Below are 23933 nucleotides of genomic sequence, written 5' to 3'. Positions count from 1 at the left end.
TTAGTCAAAAATTATTTAGCCACTTGTGCTCCTTCTACTTTTATTAGTTTTATACTTACTTATGCAATGCTTTTGACATAAAATAAATAAATTAAGCAACGGCTGGAAAAACATAATACATTCGCTTCTTTGGAAAGAGTAGTGATGGCATTCTGGGTGACTGTAATGATGCTTCGGGCCTAAATAATCTCCAAATTGAGAAATGAATTCAAAATTGCTCCAGAATACAACAGCCAGTCACCTTCAGTTTTCTTCCTTCCCTTCTTACCATGGTTGATGAATGCAGCTGGACCAAGCCATAGCTGAGCACAGTTTTTTCGGGTTGAGTACATAACACTAAAGTCATTCTCTCCATGTCTGAGCAGCATATTCTCTTCTAGTTCAGAGAGTTCAGCAATGCATCCGACCAGCAACTCTATTTTGTCATTACGTTTCCTAAAGGAAGAAATTATGGAATTCAGGAACAATAACAAGTTTAGCCCACATAAAAGTACTTTAAAATACGGCTGCACTTTGCCCCTTTCAGTTTGTTCATTTTTTTCCACTGGAGAGGCAAACACATTTTGTAGCATATACAGACTATCTAACAGAAATAAATTCTTATCAGTTTATTTTCCGTTTTCACGATTTTACTCTCCCTCCTCATAGTTCAATTTGATTAAAAGCTGGTTAAGTTTAGGCCAAGTTCCAAAGATTTTACTTCTATGTGAACCATGAGGGGCAAAGCCTGTCTGCAATTTTGGGGACAGAATCAATATGGAATATATCAGCATTACGTGATATTTTCATTTGATCTAGGTTAGACAGTAAACAGGTAAGAAATGAAATAGATAGGGATGAATGATAGTCCCGTCCAAACAAGATGGTGATACTGTACATTAAATACCCAACTAAACACTATACATTGTTCAACTACTAACAATCTATATTAGTTAGCCTGTAGGGTCCAATTGTTTTAATTCAAATTCATGCATGCACTACGATTTTAAATTATGGCATCCTAAGGAACACAAAGTAAACCAGCAATTTTCTCAGCACCACCAGGAAAAGAAGGAGCTATTACATAATACTGCTTTCCAGAAATATCCAGGCTTCTTAGTCCGGTAGGATATAAGAGTAGATGGCACTAAAGCTGTGGAAATGCTCAGGAGTATCAACAGAGTGCATGTTTGTACTAGATGGGATGCAGTTACAGGGGCTGCACACTGTAAAGAAAGGGTCACTGAAGTAGAAGCCGGTCTTTGCAACAACAGAATAAATCCAGTTGTTATTAGTCCTACAGAATGAAGGAGATTGGTAAATCAATACTTATGTGAGTCCAATTGATTCTCCTGATCTACTCTAGTTGGGATTAGCAACTGGATTTACACAATGGTTTCAAATAAGCATGGGAAATGTATACAAAATTAATGTAACTTTTCTATGGCCACTCTCAGATTCAAAAGATGCAAAAGTGTAGTTCAACATGAACTTACCACTCTTTTGTTGCAACAATTTTGGCTCCATTTTGCTCTGAAGAGTATCGATTGCATGGTAATATTTCAAATCCACTATCAGTTGCAAACATTCGCAAATAAATAAATACCTGTAGCAGAAGTAAATAAGCAAGAACTGTCGCTCAAAGTGAAGAAATTCTCTTGAAAGATGACTTTTAAATTGTTTGAATGCAAACACCCAAGCCAGAAATGGAGTAGACCATTGACCCCTCCTTTCAAATTCTCAATACAGTGCTATAGAAGTATGTTACATATGGATTACATAAATCAATTAGTTGACCTTAGCTATGCTCTCATCTTTATGCCAAGTGGAGGGGATACTTCAATATATACTTTCTAGGTATGTCATATGTTCTGCAACATCTTCATATAATCAACCACATATAACCCTATTTAGATAAAGACTATAATGCTGAAAATAATTTTTAATTGCTCAGGGCTAAGGTTGTGTTTTGATACATCTAAGAAAGTTGTTTTTTTAGTTTCTTCTACCTTAAATGTAATTTTAATTGTAACTTTATATCCACACAAATATTTACATATTTCTTAAAAAATGTATTTGTTTTGCTTTAAATTGTTTGAGATTGTGTGGTTGTTGGCTGCCTTGAGTCCCAACAGGGAGAAATACAGGATATAAATAAAATTCATCATCATTATTATCATTATCATCTCCACTTATGGTTTGTTCTTTTTTAAGGTATCAGTTTTTGAAATTATCTTTTATTAAATGCCTTACAGGGTCTTAGAAAAGTTATAGTCCAAAATATCTTGGACAAAGTCATCAGTGAACTCTTTCTTTAAATTATTTGTCTTTTCTAACATCTGTCTTCTCAGTTTCTAAGGCTCTATTACCTGTCGTAATGCACAATTATGCTGGTAAGATGAAAACTCCTACATAAAAAACTCCTAATTGTAGGTGCATAATGGTTACATTCCTAAGTCCTATGTTTTCAACATTTCTTACAGCTGAACCAGTCTATCAGAACAATCTTTAATATGAAAGGTCAAGTCAGTTATTTTCAAAGTTGTCGCTGATTTTTTTTTCTTCATTCCACTCTACCATATGCCTTTTACTTTGTCCTTAAGCAGTGATGTTTTCACTTCACTTCTTCCCGCTGATAATAGCCAAGAAGCCAATTGTTTAACCTTAAGTGGTATTTATTACAATCAGAACCAAAGATAAAAAGTAATTTTTTAAACAAATGCATTTGACTAAAATCTATAATAACCTGTAAAATTACACACTAGCAGTCTGAAATTGGATTAAGTATAAATACACCTACATGTTCTTTGAACAACCTTTCCTGCATTTTGTTCTTGTTAAGAAAATAGTGCCGGGCCCAGTCACCTGCCGTCAAGGACTTGAAGGCTTTTTCCAAGTGCTCATCTTTTTTAAAACGTTCGATTACCTCCTTCAGTTCTTCTTGCCTTCCTTTGATTGGTCGAAACCTAAAAGACAGACAAAAAACCAAAATATCAGTTTGGTCAACTAGATTGTGTTTTATTCACTTACTTTGTATGTTTAGAATAACCGAATCAGGGAGATAATGGTGTCAACAGTTTCTGTACTGCTCTGAGCATTAAAAGAAATAAATAAAACAGAGGTATGTTAGTGTTCATTATTTACAGAAACACTAAATTATTTATTTGGACTTCAGTGTTAGTCTCTAGTAGAGAAAATCTATGAAATGAACCTTAGCTACATGTTGAATTCTCAAATTACCTTTAATTTATTTGGGTCTAACAACAGATTTTAGGTTTTTAAGTTCTGTATTCCAAACAGGATATGGTACAAAGTATATATCTACGTAGAAATACGTAGACCTTTTCCTCTGAAGAACTTCTCCTCACTAAATGCTGTTACATTGTTTTGGTCTTGGAAACCCAAATATAGAACATTAGGCCCTCTCCAATTGATTTGTATATATTCTTCTATATTTTGGTTTCCAAGACTGAATCGGTAACACAGCACATGGTCCTTAGAATAACACCTTAAAGATATGCACAGTAAGTTTCACTAACAGCTCTGAGATGGTATATAGAATTAATTGTTTACGCAATTACATTTCTAATCAAGACTGTAATGTAGATGACTCCCAACTCTTTGCATGATGACTATACACCTACAAATCAACATTCTAATGGTCTGAGATCACCATAGATATAATCCTGAATCATGGTTGGCTTAACTCTGTGGCAGCCAAACTCTACAAGGAGGTAACTCAGAAACTGCTAACATAGCCTTAACATAGCCTTGCCGTGCATTTACCAAGTGTCCCTCAACCATAGTCCCATCCCAACAATTAGGTCAGTTCAGGAACAGAACCCGTCACAGCTGTACTCACTGCTATCCTGTATTTCCTGGGACCATTACCCTGCTCTATGTCTTGGAGAAATTAGGGAAAGCAGGGGGAGAGGAGGGGGGATTCAACATCACTCTAGATGAAAATGGACAGGTAGGACTTCTGTCGTAACACAGAGGGGATTGTAAAGGTGGCCATCAAGTAGCGCTAAACTACATTCAGAACTCGCTCCCACCTCTGCAGTAGCTTGGGGAGTTTCTGTCTGACCCATACTGTGGCCAATCTAACATTTGCTATGCCGAACTGGCCCCAGTTCACTTGTCAATATAGATTTGTCCTGAAATAGTGTTCCAGCAAAACATTTTAAATGCTGGTTACATTTCTCAAAATTGTTGTTCTCATCACTTCTACTAGGCAACTTGGTATCCTCTACATATTTATATGACAACTTTCAAAATCCATGGCAATTACTCATGCTGTTAGACTCTAGATGTGTAGGTTAGTTCTAGTCTAAAGTCGGCATTAGTTGGCTTACAAAAAATCATTTCAAATGGTGAAAAGGGCTTTGCTAAAGTAAACATTTCAGACCAGGACACTTCAGAGAAATTCTTCAAAGATGAGTGAGTCTCCTTTATTCAACATTTACATGAGTTACCCCTTAGAAAGAAAAGAAGGGATATTCTGATAAAATTTAGGATAACTAACTCAGATACTGCTAATCTTGGTCAGGAAATGCAGGTGAATGTAGCTATTGGATACATTAGATGAGTCATTTCTAATCAGGATGGGACGATGAGAAAGTCACAGGAAATAAGTAAGAGATACAGTCTTCCTTGGCAATGTTTAAGGAGGACTACTTCTAATTTTCACATGAAAGAACCGGGACTATAATAGTTAAAAAATTAGGAATTTTAGTACTTTAATGGGGGTAATTTGGCTTGTCCAGTTTAGGAAAAAAGGAAGTTGGAAGAGGATGAATAAGGTTTCACTTTTCAAGAATACTGAAATATATTCCAATGCAAATTAATGAATAAAGAGTATAATAAAAGACTGGATAACACTGGCTACAGAAAATAATTGTACCTAATATTTACTTAAAATCAAACTAACCCTAAAATATAAAGATCATCTGCAAATTCAGTTATTTAATTCTAAGAAATATAACAACAATGGATTCAGAACAAACTGTACTGTTAAGTTATCTCAGCAAAATATGTTACTAAGGGTTGAGCATCCCTTACCTGAAATTCCTGGGATGTTTTGGTTTTTGGAGTATCTGTATTTGCATATGCATTGAAGTGTCTTGGAAATGGGATCCCAGTCTAAACATGAAATTCATGTATGTTTCATATGCACGTTATATACATAGTCTGAATGTAATTTTATATAATATTTTATATAATGTCATGAAGAAAATAAAGTTTGTGCACATTGAACAATCAAGAAAGCAAAAGTGGCATTTTCTTAGCCACCCCATGTGGACAGTTTTAGATTTTGGAGAATTTCAAATTTCAGAATTCAGGATGAATGCTCAATCTGTACCAAGGATAACAAATATTTTTAAATTACAATTCTAGCTTATATGTGAACAGGCAGTGGAAAAAACACAATCATATCAAATAATAGCCTTAGCAGACCATTTAACACCTTGGCATATGAATCTCAAAGCATTAAATGGGGGAAGACATTCTACTTGACTTAATTAAAAAAGGAAGGCATCAGCTACACGGCCAATTCTTATATGTCTCCTCTCCAACACTCCAAGTTATTTGATTATTTCATTTGCTTCCTGAAATTCTGAGAGCCAATAATGCTTTAATGATTTTAGTGTTGGACTATGGGCCCTTCCAGACAAGCCACATATCTTAGGATCTGATCCCAGGTTTTCTGCTTTAAACTGGATTACGGTATACGAGTCCACACTGCCAGAAAATCTAGGATACACAGAAAACCTGGGATCAGATCCTGGGATACAGGGCCTGTCTGAAAGGGCCATATGACTCTGGAGACCAGAGTCAGACTCCCTGGTCAGCCATGAAAACTTATTGGATGACCTTGGTTTTTTTTTTTTTTTGGTCGTGTCAGTGACTCCTGGTGTGAGAGAATTGGCCGTCTGCAAGGACGTTGCCCAGGGGACGCGTGGATGATTTGATGTTTTTGTCATCCTTGTGGGAGGCTTCTCTCATGTCCCCGCATGAGGAGCTGGAGCTGATAGAGGGAGCTCATCCGGCTCTCCCCGGATTCGAACCTGCGACCTGTCGGTCTTCAGTTCTGTCGGCACAGGGGTTTAACCCACTGCGCCACTGGGGGCTCCGATGACCTTGGTCAAGTCAACTCTTTCGATCTCAGACAAAGGCAAAAGGCAAACCCCCTCTGAACATATCTTGCCAAGAAAACCTCATGATAGGGTTGATTTAGGGTCACCATAAGTAAAAAAAAATCATTTGAAGGCACACATCAAGAACAATTTGAGACACTATATCTGAGCCTTCTGTTTCATTAAAACTATGCAGATTGCCAGAAAGTTGAGTTGGCTTTTTTCTGTGGTTGATTCCACAATGCTTTGCCAATGACGATTTATCAAGCACTGACTGTACTGTTTAGGGAGTATGTTAAAAGGTGTTTAATTAATTTTAATATATCATGGGTACTTCTTTTAACTCCCATGTTTGACTGTTAGTTTTTGTTCATGGACTTTAACCTCTAAGACAAAGGTGGACACTTGCCAAGGACTGGAAGGCTGCACTGGATCTATGGAGAATGTACTCTAAATATTTTCATCATCACCCACTAAAATGGCTATTAGTACTGCCATCGAACCCCTGGAATGCCCCTGTTACTTCATTACAATTTGAGGCCTTTTTGAAGTCCCTCCTCCCCAGGACCAAGTCAGTATGGGTTTTTACTGTCAAGCAGGGTGGGCGAAGAGACCACATCAAAACCAAAATAAAAATAGGAACAGTTTCACATTGAAAGTTTATATAAGTTGTATTTATTGTTTGCTACGGAATAAATAAAATTGTTTTCTTGGTAAATAAATCAAAGAATCAAAGCAAATTACCTAGTGTTCATTTTATGTGTTTGAAAACCTAAATATGGATCAAGAACCAAACTAGTTGCTAGGTCATCATTTTCACATAGCTCCTTGGCAGACATTCCAGAGGAAGGCACGTAACGACTTTGGCCTTCAAATCCCGAACCACCACTACCTGTGTGAATCAAAAGAAATGTCAGTATTAGCTAACAAAGACTTTTGAATCTTAAGGATCATCCTCCTTCAAGAGGTAATGCTATGAGGAACAGGATAAACATTTATTGTTTATCTAAAACAATAAATGTAGCTAAAATATGCTACATTGGGGGGGGGGGGCATTTGGTATAAACTCCAAACAGTTCTGTTCACTGGAAACATATTTCTCCATTTTGGAATCATAACATACCAGTAGTATACAGAATTATATTTAAAGTGTTTTGCTAATACACATGTAATACAATATTCAGTAAAATTATAACCTTTTGTGATGCCATATTCATTACTGAGAGCCAAGCAGATGATATCAATGTTGGGTTGTTGTAGGTTTTCGGGCTGCATGGCCATGTTCTAGAAGCATTCTCTCCTGACGTTTTGCCTGTATCAGTGGCAGGCATTCTCAGAGGTTGTGAGATCTGAGGATGCCTACCACAGATGTAGGTGAAACGTCAGGAGAGAATGCTTCTAGAACATGGCCATACAGCCCGAAAAACCTACAATAACCCAGTGATTCCCCCTATGAAAGCCTTCGACAATACAATATCAATGTTTTTGTGTAGTGCGATTATGCTAGTTATATATTTATTAGTATCTAACAGATATTTTATGATGGTGGGCAACAGTGTAGAAATTCCAAGAAGAAACTGGCCCTCTATCATTCCTTTGCTGATGAGTGCTGTTACGCAAATGTAGACTGTCTGGCATCCTAACTGCCCTCACAATAGCTTTTCCCATAAAAAATCAAGTTACTCTGCAAGAGGAATATGATGCTTCATTTTACACTTAAAACCCGTCATAGAAACCGGAATGAAAATTTCATTTGATTTTTATATTCGAATTTTTGAATACATTAGAATATTTTGGTAATCACCAGGTCCTGAAAGAACAAGAGGACAGAAGCCAATGTCCCTGGTAAAGATAATGGGATGTCAAGTTGGAAGCAAGAAAGGAGGTTCGAACAACTAGAATGTTACCAGTGTTTCTTGTTCAATACATGCTTACTACACTATTCTGGGATTTGCTTGGACAAAACATTCCAAGCAGTTCTGTAATTAGTCATATGCATGACAGGCTGTGACATCCAATAATTGTTTTCTTTCAAATCTTAGTTTGTGCTGATGATAGAACCATGGGTCTTTACAATTTTTCAATTCAGTGTTTAAATAGCTACTCCTTGTGTTATAAATTTAGAATATAAAGGAAAACCAGAATAAAAATTTAATAGTGTTGCCCTATTAGATACTGGGTATCTCAGAACTGATCCCCATGGTACACTGGTGGCTAACATGCATTCTAAAGCACACACATATTTATGCAAATGGTTTCCTCAATGCACTATATAATGATAAGGCTGTGACTTTACATGAATTTCTGGCTCTTGCTCTGAAAAAGTAAACTATCCAAGCAGATCATATGTATGTGTAGTTTGCTTTGTTTGGGAATTGCTGATATAACTGATTTACAAAGTGTCTTCTAGTCACAGAGTAGGAGCAGAATGCGTCAAAGAGTTGTCAACCTCTGTGTATACATAGAATGCAGGGAGGTCTTGAAGGCGGCTTCCATTTTGATTGTCATCTCTGAATTTCCAGATTCTGTACTCACAAAATGAAAATCAGACTATAGTGCAGGAAAGGGCAGAGTATCTGAGCTATCAATGAAGGAGTTTATATTACTGTTCTATTTTGAAAAACTATATTTTGCTTTTGGCCTAAGTCTGATGTGAATCTTAAATTGGAAAGAATATTTATGTCAAATAAAAGGGGATTATCTTCCCACATTTTGTATTTACACCTAATGATAGCAGTTAGCCTTTACATCACGTAAACTGAATGCGATAGCTATCGATGACCACATAGCTATCGATTACCACAGACATTATTGGGAAGCACTGGTTCAGTGGAAGCTGTTAGACTGAAACCCCCTCAATCTTCACCAGTGGTTATGTTGCTGGGGAGTGACGTGAATTCCTAACACCGGAACAGCAACACATTTATTCACTGAGCTCCTACCCCTCATTATATGGTACATTAGGTTGGTAAAAGGAAAGCTATTTCCAAACCAACCAGATATGAGCAGAAATTGCACCCATATGTCCAGAAGAACACTGTGAGTTCAAATTGCTCTGTTTCTAAATATGGAATGTAATTTCCTGCCTACCTCCCAGATAGAATTTAGACTGAACAAACAGGAGAATCTAGCAAGAACAACAGGACTACAAACTACATCATAGTGAAATAAATGGAAAACCTTCCACTGAATTTAAAGCTTATGAATTTATTCATATTCACTTGTATTGTTGGGATGCATCATGAATGTGTGGAAAAAATGGATTTTCTACCCCTACATATGAAGCATTCAACACAATTTCTCGTTTAACTAATATAGAACAACATCAAACAGTTCACATTTGAGCTTTCATTGAGAATTAGGTTTATTTCAGAAAAAAAGGTTATATGACATTAATCTTTCATGAAATAAACAGACTTATTAACCAAAACAATATAAATATATACAAATACAACTTTGATGAAATTGAAAAGGTGCGCAATAAAATTCCACAAGAGAAGCAAAAAATACAAATAATGAAGTTAGATTGTTCCTATCACGTTTGCTTATACATACATCTGCTTGACCGCCTCTCAACTCCATTTCTGCCAGTCTTTGGATTTTCTTTTCCAGGGTGCTGTAATTTGGACTGGTTCTGATGGTGCTCATTAGATAACCTGCTTCCATTTCTCCGGCCATTCACTACCATGTTCTTGGATTCTCCCAACCACTTCATTCCCACAGACAATTTGTCCCCGTTGCATTTAGTCCTTCTTCTAAAGACTTTAAGAAGTTAATTGTAGTTCAGCTTCCTAATAGAAAAAAAAATGAACAGAAAAGACAAAATATTAAAACTCAGCTATAATGAAAAATTCCTTTGTACAAATATTTAGATAGCTAATACGTGAGCAATAACATTAAACATTTTGTACTCCATACAATAATATCCAAAGGTCAAATATATCTACTAAAACAAAGGAGTTCAGTAAACAAGATTTAGAATTCTAAAAGCTTCTTGCAGATAAACTAAGGGATGCTCACAATGGTTAATCTACACAGGTTTATAAGAAATATTGATCAACCACACATAGTATTCACATATCTTCTTTTTGCTCCATTTATTTTCATAATATCTAATTATCCAAAATCCTTTATTCAGTTTTATAATAGTAACAGAATGGTAGGAGAAAAAGTGAAGCCAATATAGGCATTGTCCTACACTTTGTAGCCATTAATAAGAGGGGGTGCTGTTCTCAAAAATGGAGCTCAACAATCTACAAATGGAATTGATGAAAAGTTGTCCAAGCTTTTTCTAAAGGGCTCTCATTGTGTTTCACCCTTCCCAGCCATAGTTATAACTCTTAATGCAATTTCCCAGATGTATTTAACCTCGTCGTGTCGCAGCAAGCTAAATCTCTGAGGTGCAGAACTTGCTGACCAAAAGGTTGGCGGTTTGAATCTGGGGAGCAGGGTGAGCTCCTGCTGTTAGTCACATGTAAATGTGAGTAGATTGATAGATACCACTTAGGCGGGAAGATAACTGTGCTTCATGCAGTCATGGCCAAGGAGGTGTTTACAGACAAACGCTGACTCTTCGGCTTAGAAATGGAGATGAGCACCACCTCCCAGAGTTGGACACAATTAGACTTAATGTCAAGGGGAAACCTTTATTTTTTACTTATGTACACACTTCCCTGAAAGTTATCTTGCTCTTGCCTCTAGAAAGCATTCAAATCTTATGCAACTATATTTGTATATCCATCTTCAAAATAACTCCATGTGATGTAATTTGGTGTTTCTATAAGGGGACCCAGAAGTACACACGTGAGAGAACCTCAAAATGTAATCATTAATACTCATTTTCATTTCTGCTCAAAGAGAATCAATCCCGAAAAAATGAAAAATATCTACAATGAAAAACGGAAACCATGTATTTCACACAAAATACTAATAGACAAAGAAAAGCTGTGGAAACTGCAAAGATATTTGGCAACTACCCCCCCCCCCAAAAAAAAACCCCCATCATTTGAGTTTAAACACAAAACATGGATATATTACCATCCAACTCAAGCAACAATGTCACCTAGAACAGTGTTTTTTGGGCTATTCGAAAAGGGGATCTGGCAAATATTTTTCACCCAGCATGCCAGGAACTGGCACCAGGTATGTGCCCATTGGCTACAACTGGTTCTTTCCTTTCTGGAAATTAACTGATGACAAGCAACCCATGGCTCAGGCACTGGTATGGGTCTAGAGTAGGCATGCACAAATTGTTACCCTCCAGTTGTTTTGTCCTCTAACTCCCAGAAGCCCTAGCCAACTTGTCCAATGATCAGGAATTCTGGGAGCTGAAGTCCATAATACCTGGAGGCTGTGCAGGTCTGGCCTAGAAACTATCACTTTAAGCAGCACTGACCTAGAAATTAACACAAACCAAGAAAAAAAAACCCAACAACAACTATGGGTGTAATCAAATTTAAAAGCTGATCAGCAGTAGATCACTCATTCTAATTACACATTTTGTGGCTGAATGCTTGTAAGTTTGGAAGCAAATCAGAGACACAGGAAAAAGCAAGTTTTTATAATATTGTATTATTATTAGTATTATATTGTATTATATATATTGTTTTTAACAAATTAACCTAGGTAAGCAGTTACATTCTGATGACCTAAGTGGAATAAATTCATTAAATCCATTAAAATACATATGTTTTTAACAGTGCTATAAATTCATCATTGGCTAAACTCTACTCCAATATTGATGTACTGATAGTGATGCAGTGCCTATCAATATACCAGTGTGTAAGTGGTTATACAATCATATCATTGATACATCAGAAGATTCTTCTTTGTTACAACATTCACATCCTTTCAAGAGAACAAATCATAACAAAGAACATTTTTCTACAGAATACAACCATGCCACCTACAACTCAAACAGCCATTCGGAGCCTTTTGTTGCAGACAAAATATGAATCCCCAAATGGTTTCTTCTAGATTCAGAAAAATGACTCAAACAGTATAAATGCAATAGATAATCGGATTCTGGTTTAACATCAACAATATCCAAAAATGAAAGAAGACAGCTAAAATTGGTTGAATAAAGTTTGTCAACACATTGGTATTCACTTACAGCAATGGTCTGAATAATCCACACTAGAACAAAAAGTATCTATAGCTGTAAGAGTTCCCCCTACCAAGGAAACCCAGATAAATTTTTGTATGTGAGTTTCAAGAGAGATAGCAATACACCTGAATGTGTATATGCTTGATATAAGAAATAATATAAAATGTATTTATTTAATTTGTATGCAACCTTTTACCAGAGTGGTACCTAGGGTGGCTCCCAGAAATAGTAAAATTTATATATATATATATATATATATATATATATATATATATATATATATCACATCACTATTATAAAATAACTAAAACTATCACATTAAAGAGTGTAAAATAATTTAATATGTATACAAAAGTTAAAAAATAAAACACATAGCACAATAAGAAGCCTCCATGCTTACACATTAAAAACTTGCTTCAATAACAAAAACGTATTTTCCTACCCGTTAAAAGGGCAGCAGGGAAGAAGGCAAACTAACCTTCCATGAAAAGGTCCCTGGCTGCAGAAGTAGCTGCTGCTAAGATTCTCCCAGGTTTTCCCTTCCACACAGCTGAATAAAATGCCACATTTTCCGCTTTGAACAGGAATATATGGTAGTGTGGACTCAGATAACCCAGTTCAAAGCAGATTTAATGGGATTTTCTGCCTAATATTCTGGGTTATATCAAGGGCCCTAAGTGAGCCTGTGATGGTAATAGGACCAAGAGAAAACTCTTCTCTATAGACCTCAGAACTCTGATGGGTTTATATGGGGATGTATGTGCCTCCTGATAAATATTAAAGAAAAATAGAAGAAACTTTAACAATATAAACCAACTAGTATTCCATTTCTTGCATGAAACAGGATGAAAAATTACACCACTAGCCAGACACTTGGGCAGATTTCCACATGCGAATCAGATGTAAACCTGTGGTTAAAATTTTCAGCATCACCACTTGTTCTTCAAACATTACTAGAGATGCAAAAAGTATTTCCAAATGTTCTCATACCTGAAGAAAGACAAAGTTAAAATAATGGTCAGTTACTGAGACTTTTCAATTTTGCCTAATAAAAAAATGGCCAGTGCTCCTTCCAGTTTTTGTGCAAAATGCAATATTTGTGAACTTTTCTAAATAAGAAGGCTTGAAATTCAAAAAAGTCATTTAAAAAAACAGAAAATGAAAACAAAATTCTCTTAATCTTCCACAAAAGGAAACAAGTTTTGAAAGTTTTATTTTTGAATGTGGGAACACAATAAAATATTATCTCCATTCATAGTTACTGAGGATTTGTAAGTCCCTATTCTCCGCAATTCAGATATTCAACAAAGCTCAATATACTGAATGATACTGAATGATACTTTCACATTCATGAAAGTATCATTAACACATGTTCAACCACACTTGAATCCTCTCTTTCATCTAGTGAGCTCACTACAGAGACCACGAATGACAGCTTAATCCTAACTATATTATTTACCTGAAATTAGGTACCAAAGGTTTCAATGGAATTTATTGTCAAGAAAAGATGAACAGGGATGTAGCCTAATGGCATGGTACCCACCTCAGCTATTTCATTTATAAATGACTCAAGATAGTATTTTAGCTACCAAGTCAACTAGCACCTCAACTTGTAAAATCAAGCTAACATTCCAAGTTAAAAGAAAGCCTCTCTAATAATATCTTCCAAAGTTATACACCCTTACTTTATTGAAGATTACACTAAACTGAAAAACTTTGGGAATTCAACAAAATAACAACTTATTGAGCTAATAACACAGAACCTTATAATCTCTAGCAACACTTCTGCTGTTTCAGGAAACACTAAGTACCACTATACTCCTGCAAGTTCAAACATTCCAAGACAAATGGTATTTCAAACTGATCCAAAATATCCTGAGAACCTATTCATATTCCACCTCTTCTGATAACCTAGAACTATATTAAAGTTCTAATAGTGACAGAGTGAGTTCTTCATGACTCAGAAAATATGAATACTAATGACTTATGTTTAGGCAATTAAAAAAATACTGAATTACATTACAAACACAATGTCAAAAGTAATCCTATACCAAGACAAACTGTTTAAGATGAAATTGTACATGAGTTTTCGCCACATATCAGAAACTGAACAGTCTGTAATGTTTGCAATAAATGCTAAGATTACCCTACTGTAAAATGAAAGGTACAAAAGCAAATAGCCTCCTTTTTTGCTTTAGTTCTATGGAGTTTGCAATCTAATGCTAGAGATAGCTTAGACCACAGTACTTCAGTCATGCAAAATCAAGGTATTGATAGCTTACCATCTAGTAAGCCTTTGTATTAAACTTAAAAGAAATACATAGAAGGCAAAGTTCAACTCATTGCATTTATTTCATGTACCAAAATAAAACAAAAACAAAACAGACCTCAATCCTTAACAAAAACAAACAAACAAACAGAAAATACATTAGGTTCACATATTCCACAAGTTCATGTTGCAGTTGCAGTTATACGCATAGTCCTCCTCCATGGGCAGTGAAGGACCTGGCTCAATCCATGCTGAGCTCCCCTAATCAGTCCCACTGCAGATGCCAAATCCATCAGAAAGCCCAGCTGCATGAAGCCATAAACCTCCCTCTGCTGGGAAAGAAATCTGTCTCTCTCCTCCACAAAGAGAAGCAACAGACTGCAGTTATACTTCTGTCTACCTAGAAAGGAGCCTGTCTCCTTTCTGGTGGACAGAAGTGACCAAAGTGGGGCAGGATTTCTCTCCTCAGAGAAAAGGCTCCATCTCCTTTTTCGGCAGACAAAAACACAGGTAGGCTTTGGTCACTTGTGTCTGCAACCCTGTCCCCAGAAAGTGAGCATGAGGAATTTTTGGGAGATGTGAAATTTTCCCTTTCTTTGCTTGTGCAAAACAGACACTTGCAGCATGCAGAAAGAGAAACAGCTGGCCTCACATGTCACTTCCCTTACCCTGTGGATCTGGCTCTTCTTTCACTTCCTGTGTCCAAGCAATGCCTGTTTCCCCAGGGCAAAAGAAGGGAGGTACCTGGAGGAAGACAGGAAAACTATGACAAACTGGATCTGCTGGATAAATGATTTCATGAATGTGCATGGTGCCTGTTCCTCTTCTCATTTGACACTTCTGTTTCCCTCAGCACCTCCTTTCTATTGCCAGGGCAAAATAAGGGTTTGCTGCATGCAGGAAGAGGAAAAGAAGCCGGTATCGACAGGTTAAGTAGAGTAATATGTAGGGATAGCTGCTTCTTCACCTTAAAAGGGACTGGCAACAGTTGCAACTCATTCCCCATTTTCCCACTTTGTATGAGAGCTGCAACCCCAACTGCTGCAAAAGTGGAGGGATGGTTATAATACTGCACAAAACCTAAAGAGAGCAACAATACCATCACAATCTGGTAAAAAAAAGAATTGCAACTTCCATATGCAGTGGGCTCTTGGTAGCTACTGAGGTTTGTTTTCCAGACCTCTCATGGATACAAACATCTGTGGATGCTCAAGGCCTGTTATATACAATGGTACAGTAAAACTGTGTCCTTTATATCAAGATTTACCTTTGGAATAATTTTATGTTTCCAGACTGTGGATACAGAGAAGTGCCTGTACATTTCAGGTTTCAAATTAGAAACATAATATGCTTTTGACAGAAATCCAAGTAAGGAAGATGTTTATTTTCATTGTTTTGGTGTTATCTGCACATCTTTTTATAGAGCTGAAGTACTATGAAGGTCTCTTCCACTTTCAGAAACATAAAGAAGCACAAGAAGTATTGCTTTGATCTTCCTTTTTCATTTGTTGTTGAGGTATCATGACATTAAGATGAAATAGTCAAGGTATTGGGTAGTCTATGGCTCACAACATAAATATTCCTACTAGTTTCTACTAGTTCCTTCTTCAATTTTTACTTGCACCAGAACTCCTAAGGCTATAAATTTAGATGTAAAGGATGCTGTTTTAAAGAAGCATTATTTTGCAGATATCCTTGAGTTGTACAGATATGTATGATTTGAATGTAAAATCCTGTATATATATTTACCTTCTTCCGACTTTCCCAGCTAGTTGTAGAGCTGACCTATACAAGAACAAGTGGAAGGAGAGAGAGAAGGAAGCCTTCAACAAACCACTTGACCAAAACCAAGATCAAATCACGGGAAGATATTCTACAGTTCAGCAATTCAACTTGTTAGGAAAGTAGTAAGAGTTGGTGTGATATGCTGAGATGTCTGCGTTAACACAAGGTTAACTGTGCCAGCACAACATCTGCAAGGCCTACTGCACTGGCACAGCAAGTGCAGCTATCATCAACACTTTTGGGCATTTACAAGACACAGAACTAGTAGACGGAAGACAGATTATGGAATGACCAGTGTGCTAAAAGCCTCTCAGTAATGGTGGAATTAACTACTTTAGTTCAATTCTACACAGCAGCAAAAAAGCCAGTATCTAGAATGAAACAGATTTTTGCTGTTTTACCATGCAGTATCAAATCATTCACCTCCTCTGCTTGACATCCAGCCTGATTAAGTGTTCTTGAAAACTCAAAATCTCTCACAGTATACTGTATTTTGTGTTGCATTACTTGGCTCTAATAAACTTTACTAGGACTAAATAGTATCAGAATGTCTTGTTGTTTCCATATCGTGCACTATAATAGTTTCACATATCTGTATAGCCAAGGTGCTCATTTACAGATTTAAAAGAAAAAAAAATTAAGAACCATGCCAAAATATGAAATAACTGTTTCTTTGTTTGTTAACTGGCTATACCTCAGTTAACAAAGCATCTTTAAAGGGAGAGCTTTTTGTAAAGTCTTTTTTATGGCCACCCAGCCCTTACTCTTCCCTTTGTCCTCATAAAAAGGTGTTTATTTATTTATTTGTAGAGCCAGCACCGGGACGTTAGTGAAGGAGGGTTGGAGAAGCAGACTTGTCTGCAATAAATAATAAAATAAAAACTTGAGCAGGGAAAAATGGAATCTAGCCAATACTATTCTAGCTGCATGTGCCTGCTTATGACGTGCAAGTAAACAAAAGCTGCTACCAGAATCTCTCAGTAAAAAGTGCAGAAAGAGAAAAGCAGATAAGTCTGTCTCACCAGCTACTCCAGCACAGATTTATAAGGCTAATAGCTACCAAAATGGAAATTGTAAGAAAAATGGAGACTGGTAAAAGAAAAGAAAATCCCTAGATAAATTTTGGAAGAAAGTAGTCTCTAGGACAGGGGTCCTCAAACTAAGGCCCGGGGGCCGGATACGGCCCTCGGAGGTCATTTACCCGGCCCTCGCTCAGGGTCAATCTAAGTATGAAATGACTTGAAAGCACACCACCACCACCACCATCACAACTACAATCCTATCTTATCAGCCAAAAGCAGGTCCACACTATCCACTGAAATACTAATAAGTTTATATCTGTTAAAATTGTTCTTCATTTTAATTATTGTATTGCTTTTAAAAAATTGTACTACAAATAAAATATGCACAGTGTGTATAGGAATTCATTTTTTTTCAAATTATAATCCGTCCCTCCAACAGTTTGAGGGACTGTGATCTGGCCCTCTGTTCAAAAAGTTTGTGGACCCCTGCTCTAGGAGGTTAAAAATGTTTTTGCTTACTTATGCAAGGCTTAGTAATTTTGTTTCATATTCTTGTTCTGGATAAAATATTCAATGAAACATATTTAAGGGCTTACTGAAACTTTTTCAAGTGATGTGAAACCTATGAAACATATCCCTATTATTTCCATGCTATTTCTGCTTTTGGTCAAATTTTCAGTTAAAAGAATAAAGCCCAGGAACATAATTGCTGTGTTAATTTGGATATACCCATACTATTTACAAGCCAGATTTAAAAATTATAAATTCTCACAATCCTAGGTCCTTTTAGGAATATTCTTAAAGAAGATTTCACTCTCTGCATATTAAGAATCCAAAGATTTGCAAGACATTTGTGTAGCTGGATTTATAATATAGTAAAGGTAAAGTTTTTCCTTCGACATTAAGTCTAGTCATGTCCAACTAGGGGTTGGTGCTCAACTCCATTTCTAAGCAAAAGAGCCGGCATTGTCCACAGACACCTCCAAGGTCATGTGGTCAGTATGACTGCGTAGAGTGCTGTTACCTTCCCGCTGGAGCGGTACCTATTGATCTACTCACATTTGCATGTTTTCAAACTGCTAGGTTGGCATAAGCTGGGGCTAACAGCGGGATTCAAACCAGCAACTTTCACTCAGCAAGTTCAGCAGCTCAGTGGTTTAACCCACTGCGCCACTGGGGGCTCCTTATAATATACAACTTCTAATGTATCAATCTGTTCTATGGCAGGAGTGCTCTGATAATTGGAATATTGAGAATTTTAGTCTCATAACAGGGAGAATTTACAATTAACACCTTAGAATATGCAAGGATCAATTACATCATCCTCATAATTCTCTACATTAAACTAATAACTACATTTTCCATGTTCATATGTGAAGATTACGAGGAAAGATTCTTGGAGCACTTTTATTGTGCCGCTGTATATCTAAAGTTGTGAACAATCAAAAATATTAAAGTACAAGAAATGTAATTTATATTAAAATTAATATGGAATAAAAATATGTAATGGACACCGAGAGTTATAAAGATTTAATTAAGAACTACATCTGGGATTTGGTACTTTTTGAAATAAGGGTTGTATTACTTGTATAGTCAATTCACAGGTTCAAGATTTTTTAAAACTGCTTGAATTCTCTAACAATCAATAAAATGTTTACACATTTGCAAGCCTTTAATTTAAGTTTACACAGATGCAACACCTACATTTCCAATCAAGTGTCAAATCAAATGCCAAAACAGAACTTCTCTTAAGATGCACAGAACAGTGAATATAATGTTTGCCTGTATGGTTTAAATGACTGAGATAAAATTGAATCCTAAAAGAATGAACTTTTCATGTATAACCAAGTGTGGACAATATCAAAGCTATACATACGTAAAATTATAAAATCTCACTTCTACTATTTTCCATGTTTGCATGGTTTTGAAAATTACACATATATACTGAGTTTAACTTTTAAAACTCAACATTTTCTATTTCTCTGTTCTTACAGCAGATGTACTTAGGCTATTACATTTGTCTGCAAGTGGATTTCAAATGACTTATCCAGTAAATGACTCCATGAAACAATTCTCAAAAGATAAAAACTATGGCTGGATCTATATTGTCCTATATCCCAGGATCTGATCCCAGATTATTTGGCAGTGTAGATTCATATAATTCAATTCAAAGCATATAATTTGGGATCAGGTCTTGGGATATAGGGTAATGTAGATCCAGCCTATAAGGCTGGAGAATAACCAGTTGTTCTAATGTACTAGCTCCCTATGGACTGTTTTTGCTTTGGGGGAGGAGTTTGTCAGTGAGGTGCCTCTACAGCCTAGTACGATCCTGGAAGTTCAAGATTTTATTGCTGTGAAAATTAATCTTTGTCCACAGGGAACACATAGTCATCCCCATCAGTATGAAGCACCATCTATACTGAGAGTTCTCAAATTTTCTAACTTCTGAGAACACATTCCGCATTGATATCAGCCACTGAACTTGCATATTTTTCAACATATTCTGGTGGCATTTTAAACAATTGATCAGTTAAATTTCTTTCCTGTCTTTTATTTATTTATGGCATTAAAGGCAGCTAGCTATAAAATTCAGGCATGCACAGAAACATGGTTATAATATAGTTATAATAAGAACAACAGCATTAACAGATTAAAAACTCAGTAAGAAAAAACCAACAGAAACACTCAACCTATTAGAATTTAGTCAATACCAAGCAAGCTGAAATGCTTGGCCGAGCCTCCCCCACTGGCAGAATGAAAGAGAGCAAGGGAACACAGCCTCATTTGCTAGGGAAAACCAGGAAAGTCAACTAGGGAGCTCTTTCTCACATCTCTACAAAATGTGACTGTGACAGAGAAGGGACAAAGACAACTGCAAATATCCTGAACCCAAAAAGGCACTTTCAACTGTGTCTGTGAGTAGACCAGTGCAGCTCTTGTAACAAGACAGTGGCATGCCTCCAGTGAGCAGTCCCAATCAACAGTATGGCCACAGCATTTGAGAACTGATGACGTTTCCAGACACTTTACAGAGAGCACCTCCCACAAAATGTTTGACAGCAGTCGAAATAGAAAGTAACTGAAGAATGAACATGTAAAGCCAGGTCTACTATCTCCAGAAATGCCTCATACACAACTACTACAGGATATTGCCTAAAGTATACTGGGTCACACCATTACTTTGCATGAAGTGACTATGTATTCACCTGCTGAAGAAACTGCAGTATTTGGCAATCTGTTTGTTAGGAAAGCATTTTCACTATTAGTTATGTTTTTGTTAAAGAATTCTACAAACCTTTTCAGGGAACCAGGATTCTCTGGAATGCGGTCTGAAAACAAGTATTTATTTATTATTTATTTACGCTATTTCTATCTCGCCCATATCAGCCCGAAGGTGACTCAGGGCAGCGTGTATATCATGTCATTCTGTCCCCTACTGCCTTAATCATGGATTTGTTCATTTTATCAAGACTTATCCTTGAATTTTCAGCTATGACTGTACCGTAGAGAACAATAATGGCATAGGGTTGTTAAATTTTTCGGGCTGTATGACCATGTTCCAGAAGCATTATCTCCTGACGTTTCACATGCATTTATAGCAGGCATCCTCAGAGGTTGTGAGGTCATGAAAGCCTTTGGCAATACAATAATGGCAAATTTTCTACTCACTAAACTAGTCAGTCTCAGTATTTTTCCTACAAGCAAATACAGCAATGTTATCTGAAACCAAGGGCTCTTTTACACTGCCATATAAAATCCGCATTCCCTGCTTTGAACTGAATTATTTGGCAGTGTAGCCTCATATAATCCAGTTCAAAGATGATGTGGATTATGGGCTTTGATAATCTGGATTATATGGCAATGTAGAAGGGGCCCAACATTTTAAGGAAGCAGTAGAGGAACAATCAATGTTCAGGTTGTACTTGGAGAGAATTAGTCTCATTTTGCCGTCCAATAAAACCTAGCCACTGAATTGAAAGAGCTGTGCATTTGTAAGGGCAGACAACCAATGGGGTAGTTTTTATCTTTCTTCATCCATCAGATGTCCACAGATTGAAAAACCACACATTTCCTATCTTTAAACACACACAGTTTCTGTACCGGGGGGGGGGGGGGGGGAGACTCCTGCATTTAAACCGTGGTAGTTGAAAGGAGTGCAGCAAACTTCTCTTGCTTCTTGGCCGGATCAGGGAGGCAAATCTACTACGGGAGTTTACTTTCCGCAGCTTCCCTGAATCTATGTCGCCCCTTACAGGTCGATCCGGGAACCACAAGCCCCCGGCTTCTCCACTCGAGTCAGCCCTGCCCAAGACAGTGGCTGCTGCTTTGTACGCCGGGCGCTGTTCCCCAAAGCCACCCAAGTGGGCTTTCAACCGCCTGTTTACACAAACCCAGTGCAGGAATCATGCCTCCAAAGAGATACAAGCAAACACCCCTCCACAAAATGCCCAAGAGCATCCGGGAGATGCCAGCTGTCATCATCGCCATCGCCGCCGCCGCCGCCCTACGGACGGGAATGGAGAGATGCCAGAGTCACGAGGGGGCTGCGTCGCTTTCTTCGGGCCTCGCCAAAACTTCAGGCAAACCCAGCCCCTCTCATACAGCTGCATAAAATCCCACATTACCTGCTTTGAACTGGAATATATGGCAGTGTAGACTGGGCTAACCCAGTTCAAAGCAGATATTGTGGGATTTTCTGCCTTGATATTCTGAGTTATACGGCTGTGTGGAAGGCCCCCCAGTGACACCTCACGATTGATCGCCCCCCGGGTGTGCCTTGAGCCCAGAAAGTCTGGAAGGGCATCCTGTGGTCGGTGCCTCCCCTGTCACTGAACAGAGAGGCCGAGGCCTGGCTGGGAAGGCCCTTCCACACAGCTGTATAAAATTATCTGCTTTGAACTGGGACATAGGACAGTGCGGACTCAGGGCCCTTTCACACAGCCATATAACCCAGAATATCATGGCAGAAAATCTCACAGTATATGCTTTGAACTGGGATATTTGGGCCCACAGTCATATATTCCAGTTCAAAGCAAATAATGTGGGATTTTATTCAGCTGTGCGGAAGGGGCCTCAGGACCCTTCCACACAGCCCTATATCCCAGGATATCAAGGCAGAAAATCCCACATTGTCTGAGTGTGGACGAATATAACCCAGTTCAAAGCAGACATTGTGGGATTTCCGCCTTGATATTTTCGGTTATATGGCTGTGTGAAAGGGCACTGGGTTATCTGTGTCCACACTGCCATATATTCCAGTTTAAAGCAGCTAATGTGGAGTTTTATTTAGCTGTGTGGAAGGGGCCTCGACTCACCCAGTTCAAAGCAGATATTGTGGGATTTCCTGCCTTGATATTCTCGGTTATATGGCTGTGTGGAAGGGCCCCGAGGAGTCCCAGGGGTGGCCCGCACCCCCGCAGTGAAGGCCCCGGCCCGAAGCAAGCAAGCAGGGATGCAGGAGAAGCCCGCAGCGCCGCCACGAGTGGTCCTTCCCGGGCGACACGGGCCCCGATGCCCCTGGAGGCCAAGGCGCCCCGAGGGAGAGAAGAGGGGGGGCGGGCAGTCCCTTGGGGAATACCCCCCCCCATTTGTGCCCCCCTCCCAGGCCCCTCCTTGCGGGGCAGACCCCTCCCCGTCCCCCGTGGGGCCCCGCTCCTGCCCCCCTCCCTCCGCCCAGAAGGACCCGGCGCCCCCCCCCCGCCTGCCCCCCCCCCGCCCGGCCGCCCGCCCCTGGCCCTCACCTCTGCCTCTCGGGGGGCCCCCGGGTCCTCCTCTCCGCCGCCCGCAGCCCCTTCGGTCCCGAGCCGCAGCCTCCGCCGCCCAGGATTCCGGCCAGAGGCGGGCGGGGGGGAGAAATTAATCATAAAAAAATAGTAATAATAATTCCAAGGGGGGAAAAATGGCGGATTAAAATCCAAGATGGCGGCGCCGAAGAAGGGCGAGCAGTGCGGAGGCCGCTACCTCCAGATCCCTCCGCCAAGCCCCGCGAGAAAGAGTCCCGGGCCCCTCGGCGGCCTTGGCCCTCCCTGCGGAGGAACGCCCCCGCCCGCGTCACGGCCCTCTGCGCAGGAGGAGGAGGAGGAGGAGGCGGCGGCCCCGGACCCAGGGCCCTTCGCTCCGAGGGGAGCCCTTTGTCTTCCTCCGAGGCGGGCGGCTTCCTCGCGCGGCGGAGAGGAACGACTCCCGCGAGTGGGCTCCCCGGCGGCGGCGGCAGAAGCGGAGGGACACGGCGGAGGGATACGTCGTCTTCCGAGTTCTGCCTTCACCTTCGTGCTTTGACTCCAGCGGCCCGAGCGAGGTCCGGCCGCAGCCGAGCCATCCCCGCCTGCAGTCTCTCTCTCTCTCGCCGGCGGAGGGACACCGCGACGCGAAGGGAGGAGGCGGAGGCGGAGTGCGGCTCGCAACATGCGATGACGCTGGCGGAGGGATACGCCTACGGGCCGCATCAACCTGACCTGCTCAGAACAGGGGGGAGTGGGGAAAAGAGTTCCCTGCACACACAAGCCCTTGAAATGTGTCAGAGTGTGAAGCGCCTCACGATCCCCACAAGTATTGGCTCTCACAACAGAGGTCCTCTCCTCCTATAGCCCGCCAGGGGGTCCCTAAATAAGCCCGACATTGTGGGTGCCTGG

The 23933-nt window shown here is 39.1% G+C and overlaps 1 protein-coding gene across 4 annotated transcripts in view; it reads right to left on the bottom strand.

Moving 5' to 3' along the window:
- KMT5B (lysine methyltransferase 5B) overlaps positions 1-23666 on the bottom strand; it is a 30995-nt gene extending 7329 nt beyond the window's left edge. The window contains exons 1-8 of one of the 4 annotated variants that reach the window (XM_060769703.2): positions 23043-23665; positions 15160-15235; positions 9672-9907; positions 6861-7008; positions 5041-5121; positions 2780-2945; positions 1476-1585; positions 269-435 (exon numbers count right to left, since the gene is read on the bottom strand). In XM_060769703.2, coding sequence (XP_060625686.2) covers positions 269-435; positions 1476-1585; positions 2780-2945; positions 5041-5121; positions 6861-7008; positions 9672-9831 — 832 coding nt within the window. In that variant the 5' untranslated portion in view covers positions 9832-9907; positions 15160-15235; positions 23043-23665. Of the gene's footprint in view, positions 1-268; positions 436-1475; positions 1586-2779; positions 2946-5040; positions 5122-6860; positions 7009-9671; positions 9908-15159; positions 15236-23042 lie in introns of all 4 variants that reach the window. The other 3 variants (XM_060769712.2, XM_060769693.2, XM_060769721.2) reach the window with 3 other exon arrangements.
- Between the last annotated feature and the right edge of the window lie 267 nt (positions 23667-23933).

This window comes from Anolis sagrei, chromosome 1 (genome assembly GCF_037176765.1).
Source record: "Anolis sagrei isolate rAnoSag1 chromosome 1, rAnoSag1.mat, whole genome shotgun sequence".
Lineage (NCBI taxonomy): Eukaryota > Metazoa > Chordata > Lepidosauria > Squamata > Dactyloidae > Anolis > Anolis sagrei.
The sequence above is the reverse complement of the archived record's forward strand: the minus strand, read 5'-3'. Positions and strand labels throughout refer to the sequence as shown.